The 21,357-nt window shown below is 37.2% G+C and overlaps 2 protein-coding genes across 2 annotated transcripts in view; one reads left to right on the top strand and one right to left on the bottom strand.

Annotated features, from left to right (window-relative positions):
* LOC125676460 (microtubule-associated protein futsch-like) overlaps positions 1–11,807 on the top strand; it is a 57,901-nt gene extending 46,094 nt beyond the window's left edge. Inside the window, exons 7-8 of the mRNA XM_056158038.1 lie at positions 4,357–4,431; positions 7,485–11,807. Coding sequence (XP_056014013.1) covers positions 4,357–4,431; positions 7,485–11,565 — 4,156 coding nt within the window. The 3' untranslated portion in view covers positions 11,566–11,807. The remainder of the gene's footprint in view (positions 1–4,356; positions 4,432–7,484) is intronic.
* A 3,321-nt stretch (positions 11,808–15,128) lies between these two features.
* Positions 15,129–21,357, bottom strand: part of LOC125674124 (uncharacterized) — a 90,345-nt gene continuing 84,116 nt past the window's right edge. The window contains exons 97-98 of the mRNA XM_056158016.1: positions 20,309–20,473; positions 15,129–15,868 (exon numbers count right to left, since the gene is read on the bottom strand). Of these exons, the coding sequence (XP_056013991.1) occupies positions 15,557–15,868; positions 20,309–20,473 (477 nt within the window). The 3' untranslated portion in view covers positions 15,129–15,556. The remainder of the gene's footprint in view (positions 15,869–20,308; positions 20,474–21,357) is intronic.

Below are 21,357 nucleotides of genomic sequence, written 5' to 3'. Positions count from 1 at the left end.
CATTTTGAGAAATTCCCAATTAATTAATTTTTCGCTGTACATTAAAAATAACACCAGAATCGAATTCTATGACCCTGATTTTGGCAACTACGTTGCCGACAAAAAATCGTCCGACGAGTGTATAAGTGAATTGTATTAGAGTTATTCCTCTTTGAATAAATCAATAATCAGGGTAATGCGTGACGTAACTCGACAGTCCATCAGCGCGAAACATTTTGACAGACCTAATCAGAAACTGCACGTTTTTTTTTTCTTAGAGGAGCATTGATATTGATATTAATTGAGCAGTTATTTAAAATGACGAATGTGTGAAGAGAGATTCCAAGTGGTTTTTGTTGGTGGATATAATTATGGACATGGCTAGACTCTCGTTTTCCACGCGTGCAAGAACTCGAGTCTCATGGACATTGAAGGCACTTATTTCACCTGAGAAACGGACAGTAGACGTTGACAGAGTGAATGTGGAGGTAGGCCTAGAAGTAATAGACCGTGTGGGCTGGGTTTCTGTGAACTGGCATAGGGCCTAATGCACAGGATGACATCAATCTGATTAAAATCAGATCCTCGATCCGCTCCTCTTTTTTTTTCTTGTCGCTACAGAGGAGCAGATCGAGGATGACATAGGTGTATGAGGAATTTGTGACTATTGTTGAGTGTGCGGTAATTGTTCAAGGAATGTGTATTTTTGTGTCCGGTCACATACACCTGGAGATTATCAGGGACATTACAATCTGTAATTTTTTGTACAAGAGCTTTGCAGACGCTAGTGTTCGTCAATCGAGGCGAGGTAAGTTGCAAGCTAGTTGTGTATTGATTATGACGTCACGGGATATGTAAGATAAACGTCACGTGATATGAAAGATAGAAATATCTTACATACCTTTCTTTCATAGAATATCTGTATCTTACATACGTAGATATGAGAGAAAATGTTGTAATGATTGAAATAGTGTAGAGGTTTCATGATTGAGATCTATCTGAACAATGGAACCCACTGCATTCTGATCAGTCTTCGAACCCCTAATATGCAGTTTAATTTGGTTCTTATAGAACCCAAGATCATGAATGGAAATTGCGTATGAAGTGTTTGTAGAGACTGTTAACTCGCTAACTCTAAGTAATGCAAAGAAGGCCAAATGAATAGCAACAGTAAACAAAGTTGCCTCGTAATAATTTTTACAGACTGAAGGAAGTGCCAATGTAACCCGATTTAATAGGGGCAACGAAATAGGTGCCCTTATGTCCTTTAATGGGTTTAAACGATGCATGCCTTCTAACATCTTCTTAACAATGAAAACTTTAGTTGTGTCTTCTTTACCTTGAATTTGCAAATGGTAACTTAGCCCGCTTAAGTAGCATTTTGCTGTGGAAAATGATATGTTCTTTGCTGTTAGATAAGCTAAGTAATAAACAATTTGGTCCACGGAAGGTGGCCAAAAGGATGGAAGGTTGTACTTGGACCGAAATTCTGTAAATGAATCTAGAGCCCTGCTATAAGTAGCCGCGGTGTTTTTAGCTCACCTGAACCGAAGGTTCAAGTTAGCTTTTCTGATCGCTTTTTGTCTGTCGTCTGTCCGTCTGTCTGTTAAACTTTTCACATTTTCAACTTCTTCTCCAGAACCACTGGGCCAATTTCAACCAAACATGGCCAAAAGCATCCTTGGGTGAAGGGCTTTCAAGTTTGTTCAAATTAAGGGCCATGTCCCTTTCAAAGGGGAGATAATCACAAAAATGCAAAAATAGGGTGGGGTCATTTAAAAATCTTCTCAAGAACAACTGGTCCAGAAGAGCTGAAATTTACCTGAAAGCTTCCTGACATATTGCAGATTCAAGTTTGTTCAAATCATGGCCCCCAGTGGTAGGATGGGGCCACAAGGGGGATCAAAGTTTTACATACAAATATATAGGGAAAAACTTTAAAAATCTTCTTCTCAAGAACCACTAAGCCAGAAAAGCTGAGATTTACATGAAAGCTTCGTGACATAATGCAGATTCAAGTTTGTTCAAATCATGGCCCCCGGGGGTTGGATGGGGCCACAATAGGGGATCAAAGTTTTACATACAAATAGATAGGAAAAAGCTTTAAAAATCTTCTTCTCAAGAACCACTGAGCCAGAAAGCTGATTTTTACATGAAAACTTTCTGACATAGTGCAGATTCAAGTTTGTTCAAATCATGGCCCCTGGGGGTAGGATGGGGCCACAAGGGGGGGATCAAAGTTTTACATACAAATATATAGGGAAAAACTTTAAAAATCTTCTTCTCAAGAACCACTAAGCCAGAAAAGCTGAGATTTACATGAAAGCTTCCTGACATAATGCAGATTCAAGTTTGTTCAAATCATGGGCTCCGGGGGTTGGATGCCCCGGGGCCACAAGGGGGATCAAAGTTTTACATACAAATATATAGTTAAAATCTTTTTCTCAAGAACCACTGAGCCAGAAAAGCTGATTTTTACATGAAAACTTTCTGACATAGTGCAGATTCAAGTTTGTTCAAATCATGGCCCCCGGGGGTAGGATGGGGCCACAAGGGGGGGTTGTTGTTCAAAGTTTTACATACAAATATAGGAAAAAGCTTTAAAAATCTTTTTCTCAAGAACCATTGGGCCAAAGAAGTTGACATTTACATGAAAGCTTTCTGACATATAAAGGAAATTGTAATTAATACTTATTAATTGATAATTAATAGCTAAATTGTAAATGAAATTGAATTCGCACGTTTTTTCAAAATGGTGACGCCATGAGGCATGACCGAAACTCAGACGCAGGCTTAAGCAACATCAGGAATTCAATGCGGCATCATCGAACTAAAAAGGAAAAGTAGGGACCTACCGTTACTGTCCAGTTTTACCTACAGTATACCGACAAGTGAGACCGTTGTTGGTGTCGATAAGGATACGCCTTAGAGATTGCTTGCAGATTCGGAATGTTCAACACGTCTTAATCGCAGCAGCTACAAGTTGGAAAAGGAAGCTTCCTCATTACGCATGCTCTTATAGGAATGAGAGTACCAAACCCCGTATGCGTAACCCGGACGCAGTTTACCCAAGATTGAGCGGAGGTATAAATGTCTAGGTGTTGCGTGATTGGCTAATATCAAGAGTGAAATTATTTGGAATTGAAAGAAATATAGAGGTTCAAATTAATTGTCAGGATGAAAAATTATCGCACAAAATAGAGAAATGACTAAGGAGATTACCATGATACGAATTTGCTGCAATCAGTATTTGAAATACGTAGATTGATGTACGTAACTTTCACAATATGATGTATGTAACTTTCCGATTTGAACATAAAAGATGTACGTAACTCAAAAGATCTCCATTAAACTTTTATTCATTTGTTCATTCAAAAAGCCCGATAGAATGCCTTCATCAATAAAAATCACATGTTAAATAATGCTACCAACATGCCATCAAATCAAACTTTCAATTTAAACTCTTTTAGGAAGATTTAGGAATTTCAGTTTGAATAAAAAATAAAAATTAAAAAATTCGCTTGCTCGCCCCTTTTTTGCCATAAAAAATCCAAAGAATCAAAAATTAAATTGGCATAGCCTTAGTAATAAAAATATTTCAACATTAAACAGTGAAATTAGATATATTTCTGAATTTCACAATAAGAATTTTCACAAAAATCGAATGAAAATGGCTTTCAACAGATTTTTGTTGTTGAAAAAATGTAATTTTATATGAAGAAATATGAAAATTTCGACGTGTTACAACACTTATGTATGTCATGCATATGCAGATAAGAAGAATGCGTGAAATGATATTAAAATAATATATTGAAGGCAATTAATTGGTATTAATTGTACTCGGATAAAACAGACTCTGGAGCTCTGAAGATCACATGCAAATTTTCCAGGAGAGTTAATTCCGACATCTTGGGATGTACGTAACTGCAGTTACGTACATCAGTTTAATACCAGTGTATCTTTTGATGTTTTAATGTTAATACACCTATTATTTAAAGCCTTTCATCAGTGTATGCACTTTTGAGGACAGTGAAGTTTTAAGAACACATCTTGTTTTATACTGTTGCTGAACATTAGAATTTAGCTTAGATATTCAGAACAGGAATTTTTTTTTTCTAGATTTCATAGCGCTTGGGAGAAGTGATACTTTTTCACAAGTATTTAGGTGACAAATCGATAAGGCCTGTGGGCCTCTTCTTACTGGTCTAGTCTTTGTACCTGAATAGTAGTTGATTTCCAACCATTCTTATCCTGGTTCCCCAAGTTTCATAACCTACATAATGAACATTAATTGTTGCAGTCCAATAATTTTTGCCATTGGTAGGGGACTGTATTATTATGTAGTACTCTCAGAATGCTGGTTTTCTGTGCTTTCAGAAACATGCCTAAACTTAATATGACTGAAAAAGAAAAGGAAATGGAAAAGAGGAAGCTGGAGAGGAGAAGTAAAAGGTAAAATAGTTCAAGGTTGTCATGATTAGTGTAGATGTAAATAGAAAACTTATAAGCAATCACCTAGATATGAATCATACGAGCAACAAAATAATGTGATATAATAAGAATTCTATGTATTACTTCCTGAATGCTTATTATTTACATTGTTCATGCGTAAGCTGACTTTTCACCCCCATAGCATCCAGTTTAAGCTTGCGTATATATTTTCTGTGTGGACCTCAGAGCAATATGCCAATTTTGAAATAAAACTCTTTTGTGTAGGAGACGCATTTAGTAGAACTTTGAATGCCCAAGTGGGACAGCGTGGCCATACAGTCAGTGAGGAAGACCATAAAATGTATTAAAAGCGGCTTCTCTTTAAATATGTAAATGAAGGAAATGCAACATGATATCGAAAGAAAAGTTTGACTAAAGTGGAAACATAAAAACAATGTCTTATTCTGGATATTATATCATGATCATCATGCATCTGACTGACTGTGATGGCGCTAATGTAGAATTTTCTCTAACCACTTTGGCTAATTGGGTCTAATTTTCTTTGGCCACATTTCATTTTCATTAGCCACACTAAATTTGAGAAAAGGAATTTGATATGGTTCAAAGATTTTTATTTGCAAAATACACTGAAACACATACAGTTCTCATAACCATCTGAGGACTGTCAAAAATTAAAAAAAAGGGGGGGGGGGAATATTGAAAACACATGGTAAAAAGTTCTACAAATCATGATGTAAGAAAACACCCTATATTAGCTTTTCACGGGCGTATTAATATGTACTGTTTGCAGTACACTCTGTACTCTTGTTCTTAATTGACTTCAAATTTCTTATCCAGAATTGCTGGGCCAATTTCAACCAAACTTGGCACGAAGTATCCTTGGGGGAAGGGCTTTCTATTTGTTCAAATGAAGGGCCATGCCCCTTCAAAGGGGAGATCATTTTGAAAATGCAAAAATTGGATGGGGTTATTTAAGGTAGTACTCTACATCGTCATAATGGCTGACTTCCTTTAAAAACATGGATTAAAAAATCGATATCAGCAATATTTGACTTTTCCTTTTCCATTTAAATGCCTAGCCGAGTAGCTCAGTAGGTTAGAATACCGACTGCTGAACTGTAGGTCGCAGGTTCGAGTCCAGCAGGGGTTTTAATTTTTTTCCAGATTACCTTCTATTAAAACTGTATTTTTTGACAAAATAAAGTAAATTTGAAAATTTTCAACTTCAAAATATTGTTGTACATGTCTTCCACTTTTCATCTATATCAAATTTCTCTGGTGTAGCATACATCCTTAAAACTCTTCTCTAGAACCAATTGGCCCGAAAAGTTCAAATTTATAAAAAAAAAAACCAACCCTGATCTATTTGATATCTCCTGAATTATTATAACAACCCCCCCCCCCCCCCCCCAACCCCCAATTTATAGGAATCACTCTGTCTGTCCGTCTTACCGTCTGTCTGTGCAGATTCGTGGTCGGGCCATAACTTCTTTGTTCTTTGACTTAGGCATACCATATTTGGCACACGGGTAGATCACCATGAGACAATGTGTCGAGTACCTTCATGACCTTGACCCTTGACCTCAAGGTCAAAATTAAAGGTTTTTTTTTTTTTTTTTTTTTTTTTATACAATGGATTCGTGTCCGGGCCTTAACTTCTTTGTTCTTTGACTTAGGCATACCATATTTGACACATGAGTGTATCACCATAAGATGATGTGTCATGTACTTTCATGACCTCCATAAGACCTTGACCTCAAGGTCAAAATTAAAGGTTTTTACAATGGATTCATGTCAGGGCCATGACTTCTTTGTTCTTTGACATAGGCATATCATATTTGACACATGAATGTATCACCACGAGACGATGTGTCAAGTATCTTCATGACCTCTTTATGACCTTGAACTTTTACCTCAAGGTCAAAATTGATTATAGGGTTTTGACATAGTCATACCATAAGACATGGGTGTATCACCATGAGACTATGTGTCATGTACATTTATGACCTTGACCATATCTTTCATTTTCTTCTTCAAAGGCATACCATGGTTTTACACTCAAGAAAGAGGTAATTTATACCTATTAACAACACCCTTTGGGAGATTGGGTAAAGCGGGGGGGGGGGGGGGGGGGGGGGGGGGGTATTCTTAGTGAGCATTTCACAGTACATCTTGTTTTAGATAGGACTTTCATATTTTGTATATAGATTCTTTGTGGCAAGATCTTGTTTATACTTTGGTGTGTAACCTTGAGCAACGGCATGCCAAGGTGGCTTAGGTGAGCAATGTAGTCCATGAGCCTCTTTGTTTATGTGGGTATACCATGATAAGACAGTGTGTCACATGCCATTTTTAGCTCACTTGAGCTTTTCTGATCGCCTGTTATCCGTTGTCTGTCTGTAAACTTTTAAGTGAGCTTTCTGATCAAAATTTGTCTGTTGTCGGCGTCGTCATCACATTTTCATCTTCTCAAGAACCACTGGGCCAATTATAACCATTTTTCATGAAAGCTTCCTGACATAGTGCAGATTCAAGTTTGTTCAAATCATGGCCCCCGGAGGTAGGATGGGGCCACAATAGGGGATCATAGTTTTACATAGAAATATATAAGGAAAATCTTTAAAAATCTTCGTAAGAACCACTGAGCCAGAAAAGCTGATATTTACATGAAAGCTTTCTTACATAGTGTAGATTCAAGTTTGCAAAAATCATGGCCTCCTGGGGTAGGTTGGGGCCACAATATGGACTAAGGTTTTTGACATGCAAATATAACAAGAGTTTTTTTTTCTCAAGATTTCATCACCCTTGGGAGTTGTGATACTTTATCACTAGTACTCAGGTGACAGATGAGGCCTATGGGTCTCTTGTATAATGTGGGGCTCTTGAAAGATTCCAGTTGTTGAGTAGGCCCACACCACTAAAATATTGATTAAATATCCACAGAAATAAGTGATTTTATATTGAATTGGTTTGATGTTAAGGGTCATTCTACATACATATATTTCAATAGTTGTAGCTTGACAAAAGTGCATTAAATATTATATATATTGCAGGAAGGCCAAGCAATGGGCGAAAGAGACCAATGAGATGTGTCGTGACATCAGATTACGGAATGAGCATCGTCCAATCCTAAGTTTATCGAGGTTTGATCCTGAAACCAGAAAAGTCGTTGTATATAAACATGTTTATGTAGATGAGTATGAGGAGACTGAAGAAGCTGAGGAGACTAGTAATTTTCTTAGTGCTGAAAGTGGTGAGGGCAGTGAGGTTGTTAAAGATCAAGTTGGAGACAATGTAACGATTGGAGAGCTTGGTAAAAAAGTTAATGTTGAGAAAAGCAAAGGTAAAACACAGGAGTGTGACATTGCGGAAGAGGAGGAAAGTGAAAAACAAAATAATGGTGAAAAATATAGTGATCAGGAACCGATTGTTCCTCTAATAATTAGTGAAAGACTTCCGGAGATTGGAGATGGGGACAGATCTGAAACTGAACCAGAGAAGGGAGAGAGTGAAAAATCTAGTCTTACGGATGATAATAATGGAAAACATAGGAAAAAATTATCACCTTGTCAAAAAGGGAAATCTGTGGAAACCAGTGAAATTGACATTTCTGCTGTCGAAACGGAAGACATGGAGAAAATTGAAGAGATTGGATCCCATTCTGGAAGAGAGAGGAGAAAGTCTGACGTATATGATAAGAGAAAGGATCGAGTTGATGATAATGTGTCAAGGGAATCCAAGAAGCCCAAAACTAAAGAGGAAGCAATGGAAAAGGACAACGAGTCAGAAGAGAGCAAAAGGGAATGCAAAGAAGTTCCGAATGAAGACAAACATTTGTCCATTGATCAGGAAACATCCTCCAGCAGTCAGATTTTAACGCAGGAAGTGGACATCTGTGGAACAGAAAGCAATCGGGCAAGCACTGATGCTCTGACTCCTGAAGCATTGAAAACTGATTCAAGCAATGAGGAGCATCCATCTGGATTAACTGAATTGCCACACTTGACAGAATTGTCTAAGGACTCATCTATAATTGTTGAAGACAAAAACACAATGCCAGTTCATGCACATGCAAGCCTACCTAAACTCAGTGGCGTGAAGGAAGCATCAGATGTAGAAACAGAAAATCAAGATCTCTTGCAGCCCAGTACCGAGGATGTCATGTTTGAGAATAATCCAGAAAACAGGATTTCTAGTTTGTCCCACTTGTCTGAAACAGATGCTGGCAGTGAAACCTCAATCCTGAAAAATGATAAGAAAGAAATGCCAACATCTGCTTCTCATTCTTCACTTTTGGAAAGCAATGTTGCAGTTTCATCAGGTGATAGGAAGGAGGATCCGAAAATCCTAGAGAAGAGTGGGCAAGATAACAAAACGCATAGTACCTACTTAAATACAGACGTTTGTAATTTGGCTAGTAATTTACTAGTAAGCCCAGATTGTGTAGTGTCACCCAAGTTTGAAGTTCCACCTAACACACCTTCTGATTTTGTTGAGATTCCCCAATCTGCAAAGTTGATGAACCTTAATGCAATGCAAAACAAAGTGAAGTTGGAAAAAGAAGTAGCTGATTTGTTATCTGGAATGACTCTTAAATTAAGACATCCTGTTGGGTCAGATCTGGAAGAATTCCATGCTGAAGAATCCAAAGCAGATGCTAGCGATAGTCCTGTAAAGAAAGAATCTGGTGATGAAAGTAAAGATTTACCAATTCAGTCAGCGGACAGTGCCATAATTTCTGCTGACAATTCCCCAATTAATGACATGTCTGTGAAGGAATTGGAGAGAATGGACACTTGTTTGAAGCATGACCTTGATGCAGCAGAGGAGGGAAGATGCAGCCCAGAGGAATACCTTTGTATGTTACAACAGGTGCTCCCCAATGTGACATCCATTACAAAGTTGAAATCAGGTCAGCAAGAGGAAAAGGATGGTATTCAGTGTGATGCTGTGTCATCTATCACTAACAGAGAGAGTAGTTCCATTGTGAGTGATGGTGCCTGTGCAGATGTTCATCAATCGCCCACAGAAATTGTCAGTGTATGTGATTTGTCTGTGGCAGAGAATGTGGAAATTCCTTGCAAAATGCATACTGAGGAAGAGAAAAGTGCATTGAATACCACTGAGACGATGAAAGAACACTCTGCCGAGCATGACTCCTTGTTTACCTCTAAAGATGATCTTCCTTTGAATAATGAGGCTATAAATAGGCCAGAGGATTCTAGTCAAAGTGGTGGAGTTAGGTTGGTGAAAAGTATGCATGAAGAAAAGAAATCGGATGAGTTAAGAAGTGATTCAAAGATTTCTGATGATTTAAAGAAATGCAACAATTCTGGGAAATCCTCAATTTCAAAAAGCAGTGAGAGCAATGGGCAGATTACTAAGCAGAGATTGTCGAGAACACTTTCCAAGTCAGAGGAAAAACTGAAACAGGCTGTAAAACCTCCCTGGAACAGTAATACCAAAGTTGATCATGGGAAATCTGGGAATATTACCCCTTCGAGAATTCCCAAAGCCTCCAAAACTAATTCAACTAGTCAAATGAATACCAAACAGACTGATGAAATATCTAAATCTTCAGGTGAAAAAAATGAGTGTCTGTCATTGGAGGGGAATTTAGAAGTAGTTAACGTTTGTAGGGATGAACATGTTTTCAGTTCAGATAATGCTGAAATAAAAAATGTGGAGAAGGAGAAACCCAGTCATCTTGCAGAGGACAAGACTAAAGTTACACCAGAGGACAAGACATCAAAGGACAAGACAACAGAGGACAAAACTACTGATACATCAGAGGATAAGACAACAGTTACATCAGAGGACAAGACATCAGAGGACAAGACAACAGTTACATCAGAAGACAAGACATCAGAGGACAAGACAACAGTTACAACAGAGGACAAGACAACAGAGGACAAGACTACAGATACCACAGAGGACAAGACAACAGTTACATCAGAGGACAATACAACAGTTACATCAGAGGACAATACATCAGAGGACAAGACAACAGTTACATCAGAGGACAAGACAACAGAGGACAAGACAACAGTTACATCAGAGGACAAGACAACAGATACATCAGAGGACAAGACAACAGAGGACAAGACAACAGTTACATCAGAGGACAAGACAACAGAGGACAAGACAACAGTTACATCAGAGGACAAGACAACAGTTACATCAGAGGATAAGACAACAGTTACATCAGAGGACAAGACAACAGTTACATCAGAGGACAAGACAACAGAGGACAAGACAACAGTTACATCAGAGGACAAGACAACAGTTACATCAGAAGACAAGACATCAGAGGACAAGACAACAGTTACAACAGAGGACAAGACAACAGAGGACAAGACATCAGAGGACAAGACAACAGTTGCATCAGAGGACAAGACATCAGAGGACAAGACAACAGTTACATCAGAGGACAAGACAACAGAGGACAAGACTACAGATACCACAGAGGACAAGACAACAGTTACATCAGAGGACAAGACAACAGTTACATCAGAGGACAAGACAACAGTTACAACAGAGGACAAGACAACAGTTACATCAGAGGACAAGACAACAGAGGACAAGACAACAGTTACATCAGAGGACAAGACTACAGATGCCGCAGAGGATGAGACATCAGTTACATCAGAGGACAAGACAACAGAGGACAAGACAACAGTTACATCAGAGGACAAGACAACAGTTACATCAGAGGACAAGACAACAGTTACATCAGAGGACAAGACATCAGAGGACAAGACATCAGAGGACAAGACAACGGTTACATCAGAGGACAAGACAACAGTTACATCAGAGGACAAAACTACAGATGCCGCAGAGGATGAGACAACAGATACACCAGAGGACATATCCATAATAGATAGCTCGAACAGTTCAGAGAAGGGAAAGAATGTAGATCAAGTTCAGGGGGTTTTATCTGAAATTGAAAAGGAGAGTTGTGAAATGGATCAGGTGGAGGGAGCTTGTAAAACTGAGATGAGTTCTCAATCCACCCAAGAACATGATGAAAGCCTGGATTCCACTGCTTCAGCATCACCTAATCAGAAATCTCCTAGTAAATGGAAGGGCAAGAATCCGAAAAAGGGTAAAGGTCGGCAAAAGAAGCGATGGTGAATGCTTTTTTTTTTACAAAAAAAAGAAAACTTTTTTCACTTTCTTCATAGTTGGTTTTTTTTTTAAAAATTCGTATTTTCTTTTTGTCAATGATTGTTGAATTATGGGGAAAATTTCATGCACGTTTTCTGAGTAGAGAGATTTTTGATTGCAATAAATTGTTTGAGTGTTATTGCTTTGTCATACAAGAAACCTCTCATTTCATGCACATTTTCTGAATAAAGAGATTTTGATTACAATAATTTCATTGCGAGTGTTATTATATCATACAAAAAACCTCATTTGGAGTGCTGTCCAAAAATATTTCGGTTTGAATATATTGATGCTGCTTTATGTCTCGGTATTGGCAACGGTCATGTAAGAATGAAAGGTGAAGATGACGAGCAGTGATTAATCTCATAACTTTTATAAGGAATACAAAATAGAGAGTCGGGCAAATACCAGAGGTGGGATCAGGTGCTTAGGAGGAGTAAGCATCCCCTGTTGACTGGTCACACGTGCCAAGAGCCCTAGTAAATTGTCTGTTTATTCCTGTTTGTTGCTACAAAACGTAAGCCACATTTTTAGCTCGCTTTCAGAAAACTTTATAAGCCTGTCTTTAAACGGGGCATATTATGTCTGTCCGTCCAGGGTTTTCAGTTTCCAATTTCAATTCTATGTCGCATATCAAACTGAAACTTGCTATGTAGCTTTTTTGTGGATCACTCTAGATCATGTTGCAATTTTGATATCTCTTGCTGGAGTTTTGCCCCTTAATTGAAAATTATTGTTTATGGAGGGTACATAATTTGTCCAGTGGACTCTTCCCAAAATTTCAAGTGAGGACCATCTTGTTTTACAGTGTTTGTATGGATATCGAAGATGTGCATGTGGCAAGGATTTTTATTTTTAGTGTACTTTGGGGCCACAATAGGGAATAAAAGATTTATATGCAAATATTTAAAAATCTTCTCGAGCACCACTGAGCCAGGAAAGTAAAAATTTACATGAAATGGTTTTGTGCTTTGAAATTCCAATGTAATTATTGCATGCATTAATTGAGTGTGATAGCATTAATTATTCTGCTGGATTGATGCACACTATAATTGAAATGTTGCTCACTTTAAGTTAAATGTCAACAGTAGAATTGAGGCACACTACAGTTCATTTGAAGAGAGATGTGTACTATATAAATTCAATTAATGTGTGCAATAATTGAATTATTGCTCTCTTCAATGATTAATGATATCATTAATTCAATTGATGTGTGTAATAATTCTTTCAGAGAGGCCAACTATCTATGGTGTCATTCTGTTTGAAACTTTAACCTTGATAATAAGTTTTGAACAGCAAGTGCTAGAGCTTTGATATTTCACATGGTTTTTCCTTGTGACAAGACCTTTCCGTTGGTACTAAACCTTTTGACCTTGGCATTTGAACTACTTTTTAAAAAAATTGACATTGGTCGTAACTTCTAAATGGTAAATATTAGAGCTTTCATATTGCACATGAGCATTTTTTGTGACAAGATATTTGTCCTTGTGACCTTGGCCATTATCGGGGGCATTTGTGTTTCACAAACCCATCGTTTGACTTGACCTTGGAGTTTGACCTACTTTTTGAAAACTAACCTTGCTAAACTTTTGAACAGCAAGTGCTAGAGCTTTGATATTTCACATGAGTATTCCTTGTGACAGGACCTTTCCGTGGGTACCAACATTTTTTACTGTGTGACCTTGGAGTTTGACGTGCGTTGTAAAAACTTGCAAATAACTTTTGAACAGTGAGTGTTGGAGCTTTAATATTTCACATGAGTATTCCTTGTGACAAGACCTTTCAGTGGGTACCAAAATTGTTGAGCTTATGACAGCAACCTTGCAGTTTTACCTACTTTTGAATAATTTTACATTGGTAATAACTTCTATGTGGTAAATATTAGAGCTTTCCTTTCATGTTGCACATGAACAGTTCTTGTGACGAAATCTTTTTACTGGTACCAAGATATCTGTCCTTGTGACCTTGGCCATCTTCGGAATTTGCCATTTTCGGGGGCATTTGTGTTTCACAAACATCTTGTGTTTTCCCTTAAAATGTTCCTACATAACAATATGAATACTTATTTTGTTTTCAACATGAATGATATAAATATATGCAGTATTGTACCACAAAATTTGCTAAGACTTCACAAGCACATTGCAGAACAGATAGAGGAATTGTCTCATGGGAATGACAATTTTTCATGTCTGTACAATGAAGATTCCATTAGCCCCCTGGGACTAGTGGGAGTAAGCCATGGTGATTCAGAGTTCAGCTGGAGATTCAAAGATCATTGTGATAAGAGCTAAATTACATCTTTAATAGTAGTAAGGGCTATACAGAGCTGGGTAGCTCAGTGGTTAGAGCACCTGACTAGAAATGCAGGGTTCGATCCTGGTCTAGCCATATATTTTCTCGTCTCTCCTATACCTACACATCTGTACAGTTCAGATTAATAAATAAGTAAATAAATCTTTGTGCGACCCAAAATTAGTAATTCATATGTGAAAGAAATTATCTAGACATGTAATAAAATTAAAATAAGTTTTGGAATATTTCTGTAGTTATTTGAACAATTCAAGAGATATATTGACAAGTCAATTGCAATAGACACATTACAAGGAAGAATCTTTGACCTCGGACTGAAAGCAAAGATATTGGTGCAATCTATGCACCAATTAAGGTTGACATGATTTTGTGTCTTGCACTTTTTTTTTTATCTGCTTATAATGAATAAACTTCTCACGGGTGTATTATGTGCCGTGGCGACACTGGTACACTTTATTGTAAATTTGATGCTTCATACATGGTACAATGCTACGATGGTTAAATGCCACCATTGTACCATCACTGTCTTTACTGTGTATTTACGCATACAAGATGAGGCGGAAGTGTGAAAGTAGCTATATGGCTAAAACTAGGTAGTCAAAAACATTTGTTGATGTTATTTGATAATTACAAATGGTGTTTTTTCAAACTTCCGCTTGTTCATGCTTGCATAAATACACAGCAAATCTACATAAAAAAGAGGGCGATGGAGCACATGGTAGCAATAGGATTCCATGTCTTGCAGTAAATAAAACTACTCCACTGAGGAATTAATGGTAGACACAATGTTACCTAAATTAAGAATTAAAGATGCTGATAATTAGTGTCCAGATTTATACTGTGGCCAAACATTTAACAGATGTGGGCTGAATCCCTTTCATCGAAGAATGCTATATGCCAAATTTGATAAAAATCTTGAGGAGAAATTTTGGAATATTGACCGACACTGGAAATTTTTCATCAGAAAAGCTCACTATATAAGCATAAGTGTGGAAGCATATAAAACAGTCTCATAAATGAGCTTTCCTGCAAGCAAAAATATGCATTCTGTTTAATTGCTTTAGTAAACACGCAACATTTACCTAAATATATAGGCCATAGCTAAAACTGTAGACACTTGTCTTAGAGTCTAATGCTGGTACTAAAGACTTTGACTGACAATATTTTCTATTGTTCAGTTGTAACCATCTTTGATGTGAATTTTAACACAAGATTAAAACCATATTTCAACAACATTTAATTGAAATCAGCAGCATTGTAAATATTTGACACTAATGCATGAAAAGTTTTAAAAATATATTTTAAAATATATAAATATCAACAAGAGTATAAAACAAATACTTAATGCATCACTGTCAGAAACTTTGGAATCAACTATACACTGTACACACAACCATGGCTATCACAAATCACTTTGAGGACGGACTACATGAACGTCTTGTGCGACGTCATTCAGCAGGAAGAATTGAATGCTGGTTGGTTACGATATACAATCACACAGAAAGTATTCAGGTTCAAAATAAGTATCGATTTCAATAAAGCAATAGATCTTGTAAAAATAGAAGAAAGAACCACCCAGAAAACATTCAATATTTACAGAGAGAAGTCACATTTCAATACAACAGGTGTTTTTTTTTTGGCAGTTCAATTAATAAGGCCAAATAGTTGCTGTAAGCCCACGTAGAGCCCATCTCATGGGTGGGATTCCCTCCTTCTTGATATCAATTTCCATGATGGGGTCACGAGGCGCGATTCTGGACGGATATAGTGGACACTGAAACGAGGGTTCCTGCAGAGCGGGCTTCTCGTTGATGGGGTAACATTGTAGGTGGAGAACGGGAAGAGGAGCGTATCCCTGTCGGGAGGCCTGGTCTTGAAACTCGTTGGTTGTCTTCTCAATCGAGCAACCCCACAGGTGAATTCCATGAATGTACACACCCTCTGGTGGTGGTTGCAGAAGCTAAAATCAAAAGCAAGAGGCCCATGGGCCACATCACTCACCTGAGTTACCTTGGCCCATATTTAAAGATTTTTATTGGATACGTACGTATAGCGGGTTTATTCTGCGGGTCTAAAATTTAGCGATTTGCTGGCTGAAAGGAATGCTAATCATTTTAGCAGAGCAAATTTTGGCAGACGGAGAAGAGTTGTCTCTCTTTCAAATGCTGAAGTCACAGTTTGGTGCATATTTGGTGGAAAGCTATCTAACCGCTAACATAAGCCAAAATTATAACCCCGCGGAAAAAAATATGCTATACGGTATTTGCGTCCATACTGTGGTCCCAACCTACCCCTGGGGGTCATGGCTTTAACAATCTTGAATCTGCACTATGTCAGTAAGCTTTTATGTTTATTTCAGTTCTTCTGGCTCAGTGGTTCTTGAGATTTTTAAATGACCCCACCCTATTTTTGCATTTTGTGATTATCTCCTCTTTGAAGGGGGCATGGCCCTTCATTTGATAAAAAAAAAAAAAATCAATCTCCTTCACCCAAGGATGCTTTGTGCCAAGTTTGGTTGAAATTGGCCCAGTGGTTCTGGAGAAGAAGATGAAAATGTGAAGAGTTTACAACGATGACAGACAACAGACAAATTTCGATCAGAAAAGCTCACTTGAGCCTTTGGCTTAGGTGTGCTACAAATAAAGTCTTGTTACATTGTACTTTAAATAAAACTGGCATCTTTAATCTTAAAACACGAGACAAAGTGACTAAATTCTTGTGTAGGATAATCAAGTGCACTTTTATGGAGCGCCAAATTAACATAAACTCAAATAATTGAAGATATCTTCAATTATTTGAAGATATCAATTCATTTGATGCGTGCAACAATTTAATTATAGATCTCTTCAAATAATTAATGATATCTTCAATTCTGAATTATTGCACGCATTAATTGAATTGATGATAGCATTAATTCTTCAGCTGAATTGATGCACGCTTTAATTCAATTAATGATCTCTTCAAATGAATTAATGATATCAACAATTGAATTGATGCATGCTACAATTCAATTGAAGAGAGCAATATTGATATAATGCACGCATTAAATCAATTGATGAGAGCAATAATTGAATTGATGTGCGCATTAATTCATTTGATGAGAGCAATAATTGATTTAATGCGCGCAATAATTCAATTATTGCTCTCTTCAACTGAATTAATGATATCTTTAATTCATTTGAAGAGAGCTATAATTCTTTTAGAGAGAGCAACTATATAATTAAAGATATCTTCAATTCAACATATCCACAATTGAATTAATGATATCTTTAATTGAATTGTTGCTCTCTTTAAAAGAATTGATGCACGCATTAATTCCTTATACAAAAGCATTGTAAATGATTTGAAGATATCTTCAATTGAATTATAGAGATCATCAAATTATTTATACCGAGCTCTAAATTAATTATTGCGAGCAATATTTCTACTAAATTGATGCTCTCATCAACTGAATTGAATAGAGCAATAATTGAATTAATGCGCGCATCAAATCAATTATTGCTCTCATTAATTCAATTGAAGAGAGCAATAATTGAATTGAAGCACGCATTAATTCATTTGATGAGAGCAATAATTTATTTAATGTGCGCATCAATTCAATTAAAAAGAGCAATAATTAATTGAAGATATCTTCAATTATTTGAGTTTATGTTAATTTGGCGCTCCATACACTTTCAAATGCAATCACTTAGTTGGCTCCTTTCAAATGAGCTTTTGGGCACAACTGCACAGGATGCTACAACTAAGTATTTACTGGTTCAATACTGATCCCATTGGTGCAAATATATTGCAAATCTATTACTGTACTCTATCCAGTTGAAATTTTTGGTGTCAATTCAAATTTTGAAAGGGTCTATATTTTGTGGTGGAAGGATTGATGAATCAAAAAGTTCTAAATCTGCATGATATTAAGAGTTTCTGTTTCATCCAATATATCTTCTATTTTTATACCCCTACACATGTATTTCAGTTATATAATTAATGATACAAGTTGTTCAAACTTGGAACTAGTTAAAATGTTGTAATTAATTAATTTTGTTGATATATTTTCCCAAACAGAACACGTTCTCTAAAATGTTTTAATTAATTCACTCAAAATTTTGTACAAAAATTCAGTATTTTCGCCAATAATTTCAAAATTTGATCTCCAACCCCCACTTTTTGAAGTTCCATTTTTTGAGACAAGACCTTGAAAATTGTGTGAAATTTTAGAAATTGACATTATACTCTTAACGTTCTTTTAAACTGTCAAATTTGATATGGAGTTTTTAGTATCTCGAGTGGAAAAGGGTCATTGTCATTATTCATTTTCACTACTTGTATCAAAATTTTTAACAATAAAGATTGTTAGAGGACATGATCATGTATCTATTTTATGTAATGATTGATTTGCGTTTTGTATGTTGTGTTGACACCAACAGACAAATCAAGTTTAATTGGATGAATAAATCTTGAACAAATTTTAAGTGCAAAAGGGTCATGTTTAGAACACTGTAGCTCAATAAAAAGCATTGTGACCCCCGTTTTTCTTTTTAATTTCCTAATTCTCCTACAATGTCAAAAATACAGTTCCCAAACAATTGACATTACTCCAAAGCTCAGATGTGAACCTCTTTAAACTTGAAATGTTTAAAACTAGCCAATCTGACTTATATATATAATATAGGTCTGTACTTTAGTAATATATATATTATAGGTCTATACTTTAGTCATATTGAAAACTAGCCATTTTACAATACAAGAGGCCCAGGGGCCTTATAGGTCACCTGAGTATCATGTAACAACCTTCCAATGTTTGAATTAGGTTTGTGTTTAAATATAAGAATTTTACTTTTGGATGGAAGAAACATTGAATAGCTATGTGGTCAGCCCCGCCTTTGCATCAGAACCCCTGACCCAGGGGCCATAAATTTCAGTTTTGAAAGAAGCATCCTTGATCATCATTATCATACTATTAGTTTGTCTACTTAATACCCAGCAGCAGAGGAGAAGATTTTCAAAGAAATAAAATGCATTTTCACTATATGATCAATAGGGCCCCACCCTAATACCAGAACCCCTGACCCAGGGGCCATAAATTTCACAATTTTGAAAGAGGCATCCTTGCTCATCATAACCATGCTATTGGTTTGTCTACTTAATACCCAAGGATAGAGAAGAAGATTTTCAAAGAAATAATGCATTTTCACTATATGACTTATAGAGCCCCACCCTAGCACCAGAACCCCTGATCCAGGGGCCATGAATTTCACAATTTTTAACAAGAGGTACTGTGAGCAATGCTCACTAAGAATAACCCCTGCTTACCCCAATCTCCCAAAGGGTGTTGGTAATAGGTATAAACTACCTCTTTTCTGAGTGTTGCTACTTCGATGTCCAGTACGCATGACCTTTGACCTTTTGACCCCAAAGTCGATAGGGAACATCTTCATCCCATGGGTAGTCCATATGTATGATATGGTGACTGTAGGTGGAAAGGATAACGCTTTAGAGCCCGGAAACCATATTGCTACTTCAATGTCCAGTGCGCTTGACCTTTGACCTTTTGACCCTAAAATCGATAGGGATCATTTTCATCCCATTAGTAGTCCATATGTATGATATGGTGACTGTAGGTGGAAAGGATAACACTTTAGAGCCCGGAAACCATATTGCTACTTCAATGTCCAGTGTGCTTGACCTTTGACCTTTTGACCCCAAAATCGATAGGGAACATCTTCATCCCATGGGTAGTCCATATATATGATATGGTGACGGTAGGTGGAAAGGATAATGCTTTAGAGCCCGGAAACCATTGCGTCTACGGACGGACGGACGGCGGACAACTCGATTCCAGTATACCCCCCCACAACTTGTTGCGGGGGGTATAAAGAGGCATCCTTGCTCATCATTACCATGCTATTAGTTTGTCTACTTAATACCCAGAGACAGAGAAGATTTTCAAAGAATTTCTACATTTTCACTATATGACCAATAGAGCCCCACCCTAACACAAGAACCCCTGCCCCAGTGGCCATGAATTTCACAATTTTGGTAGAGGGCTCAATGCTCATTATAATTATGCCCACAGTTTGGCTTCTTGATGTCCAGGAGTAAAGAAGAAGATTTTTTAAAATTACACTCATTTTGATGGTTTTTGCCCCACCCCTCAGGCCCCAGGGGGGCAGGGACCACGAATTTCACAATTTTTGTTCCCCTTCACCCACAGATGCTATATGCCAAAATTGGTTGAAATTGGTTCAGGGGTTTCAGAGAAGAAGCTGAAAATGTTCAAATGTTAACGCACGACGAACGACGACGGACAAAAACAGATAGCAATAGGTCACCTGAATGAATTCAGGTGACCTAAAAATGCAGAAAGTTGAGCTGCGTAAATATTTATTATTCCAATATGACTTACATGTCCAAAATCTCGGAACGTTGTGTCAGTCTGGAAGGTAAACTGTTCAAAGTTGCCTGACCTATCGCCACAGTAGCTTTTGATAGCCTCCTGTTTCAGCAGAGCCAGTAATCCCCGTGGATTGAAGAAAGCACCCAACCAGTAGGCTGGCATGGCCTTCCTTCCCTGTTACATGACAAAAACAAGATCTGGTTTATGAAATGCTGATGCCCCTGTACGACAGCAAAGTAATTCTAGTACCCCCAGAAAAGTTTGAAAACATTTAATCACTGACCTTTTTGGTCCCACCCTGGATCCAAAATCCCTACTCTTGGGATCATGAAATTAACAATTTTGGTGACAGGCTACCTGCTTCTAAATATCCATTTAGTATCAATAGCATTAAAGAAGATGTTATTTAAATGTTTTTACACATGAACACTTCATACCAAGTTTGGCCCCACCCTGGAGTCAGAACTTCTACCCAGGGGATCATAGAATTCATAATTTTGATAGAGGCCTTCCTGCTATGACTATATGCATTTACTGTTTCTTGCATGTGCAGTTGTAGAAAAAAAGACCTTTGAAAATTGGTAAATTTTTGGCAGCTTTTGCCCTACCCCTATGGCTCTAGGAGTGCAAGAGTCATGAAAGTAGCTGGCACATTTTATCACTTTGACAATTTTGGCCCCATATTGATTGGTACCAAAATTTTCATATAAGTTCATGTGAAATTTACAATTTTGGAAAAGTGTACCTGCTACTTCAAAATATCCATTTAGTATCAATAGCATTAAAGAATATGTTGCATGTATTTAAATTTTTTACACATGCACTGCAACCCAAATTTGGTCCTGCCCTGGAGTCGGAACTCCTGCCCTGAGGATTTTGAAATTTACAATTTGGTCTTTCTGCTCCACATACCATAACTGCATTTTAAGTTTTCCTTAATGATGTGCAGTTGTAGAGAAGATTTTAAATTGGTCGATTTTTGACAGTTTTTGCCCTGCCCCTAATGGTGCAGGGGTCCAGAAATTTATAATTTATGTCTCCCTTGTCTCAAAGATGCT

Source organism: Ostrea edulis, chromosome 3 (assembly GCF_947568905.1).
Source record: "Ostrea edulis chromosome 3, xbOstEdul1.1, whole genome shotgun sequence".
In the NCBI taxonomy this organism is placed as follows: domain Eukaryota; kingdom Metazoa; phylum Mollusca; class Bivalvia; order Ostreida; family Ostreidae; genus Ostrea; species Ostrea edulis.
The sequence above is the reverse complement of the archived record's forward strand: the minus strand, read 5'-3'. Positions and strand labels throughout refer to the sequence as shown.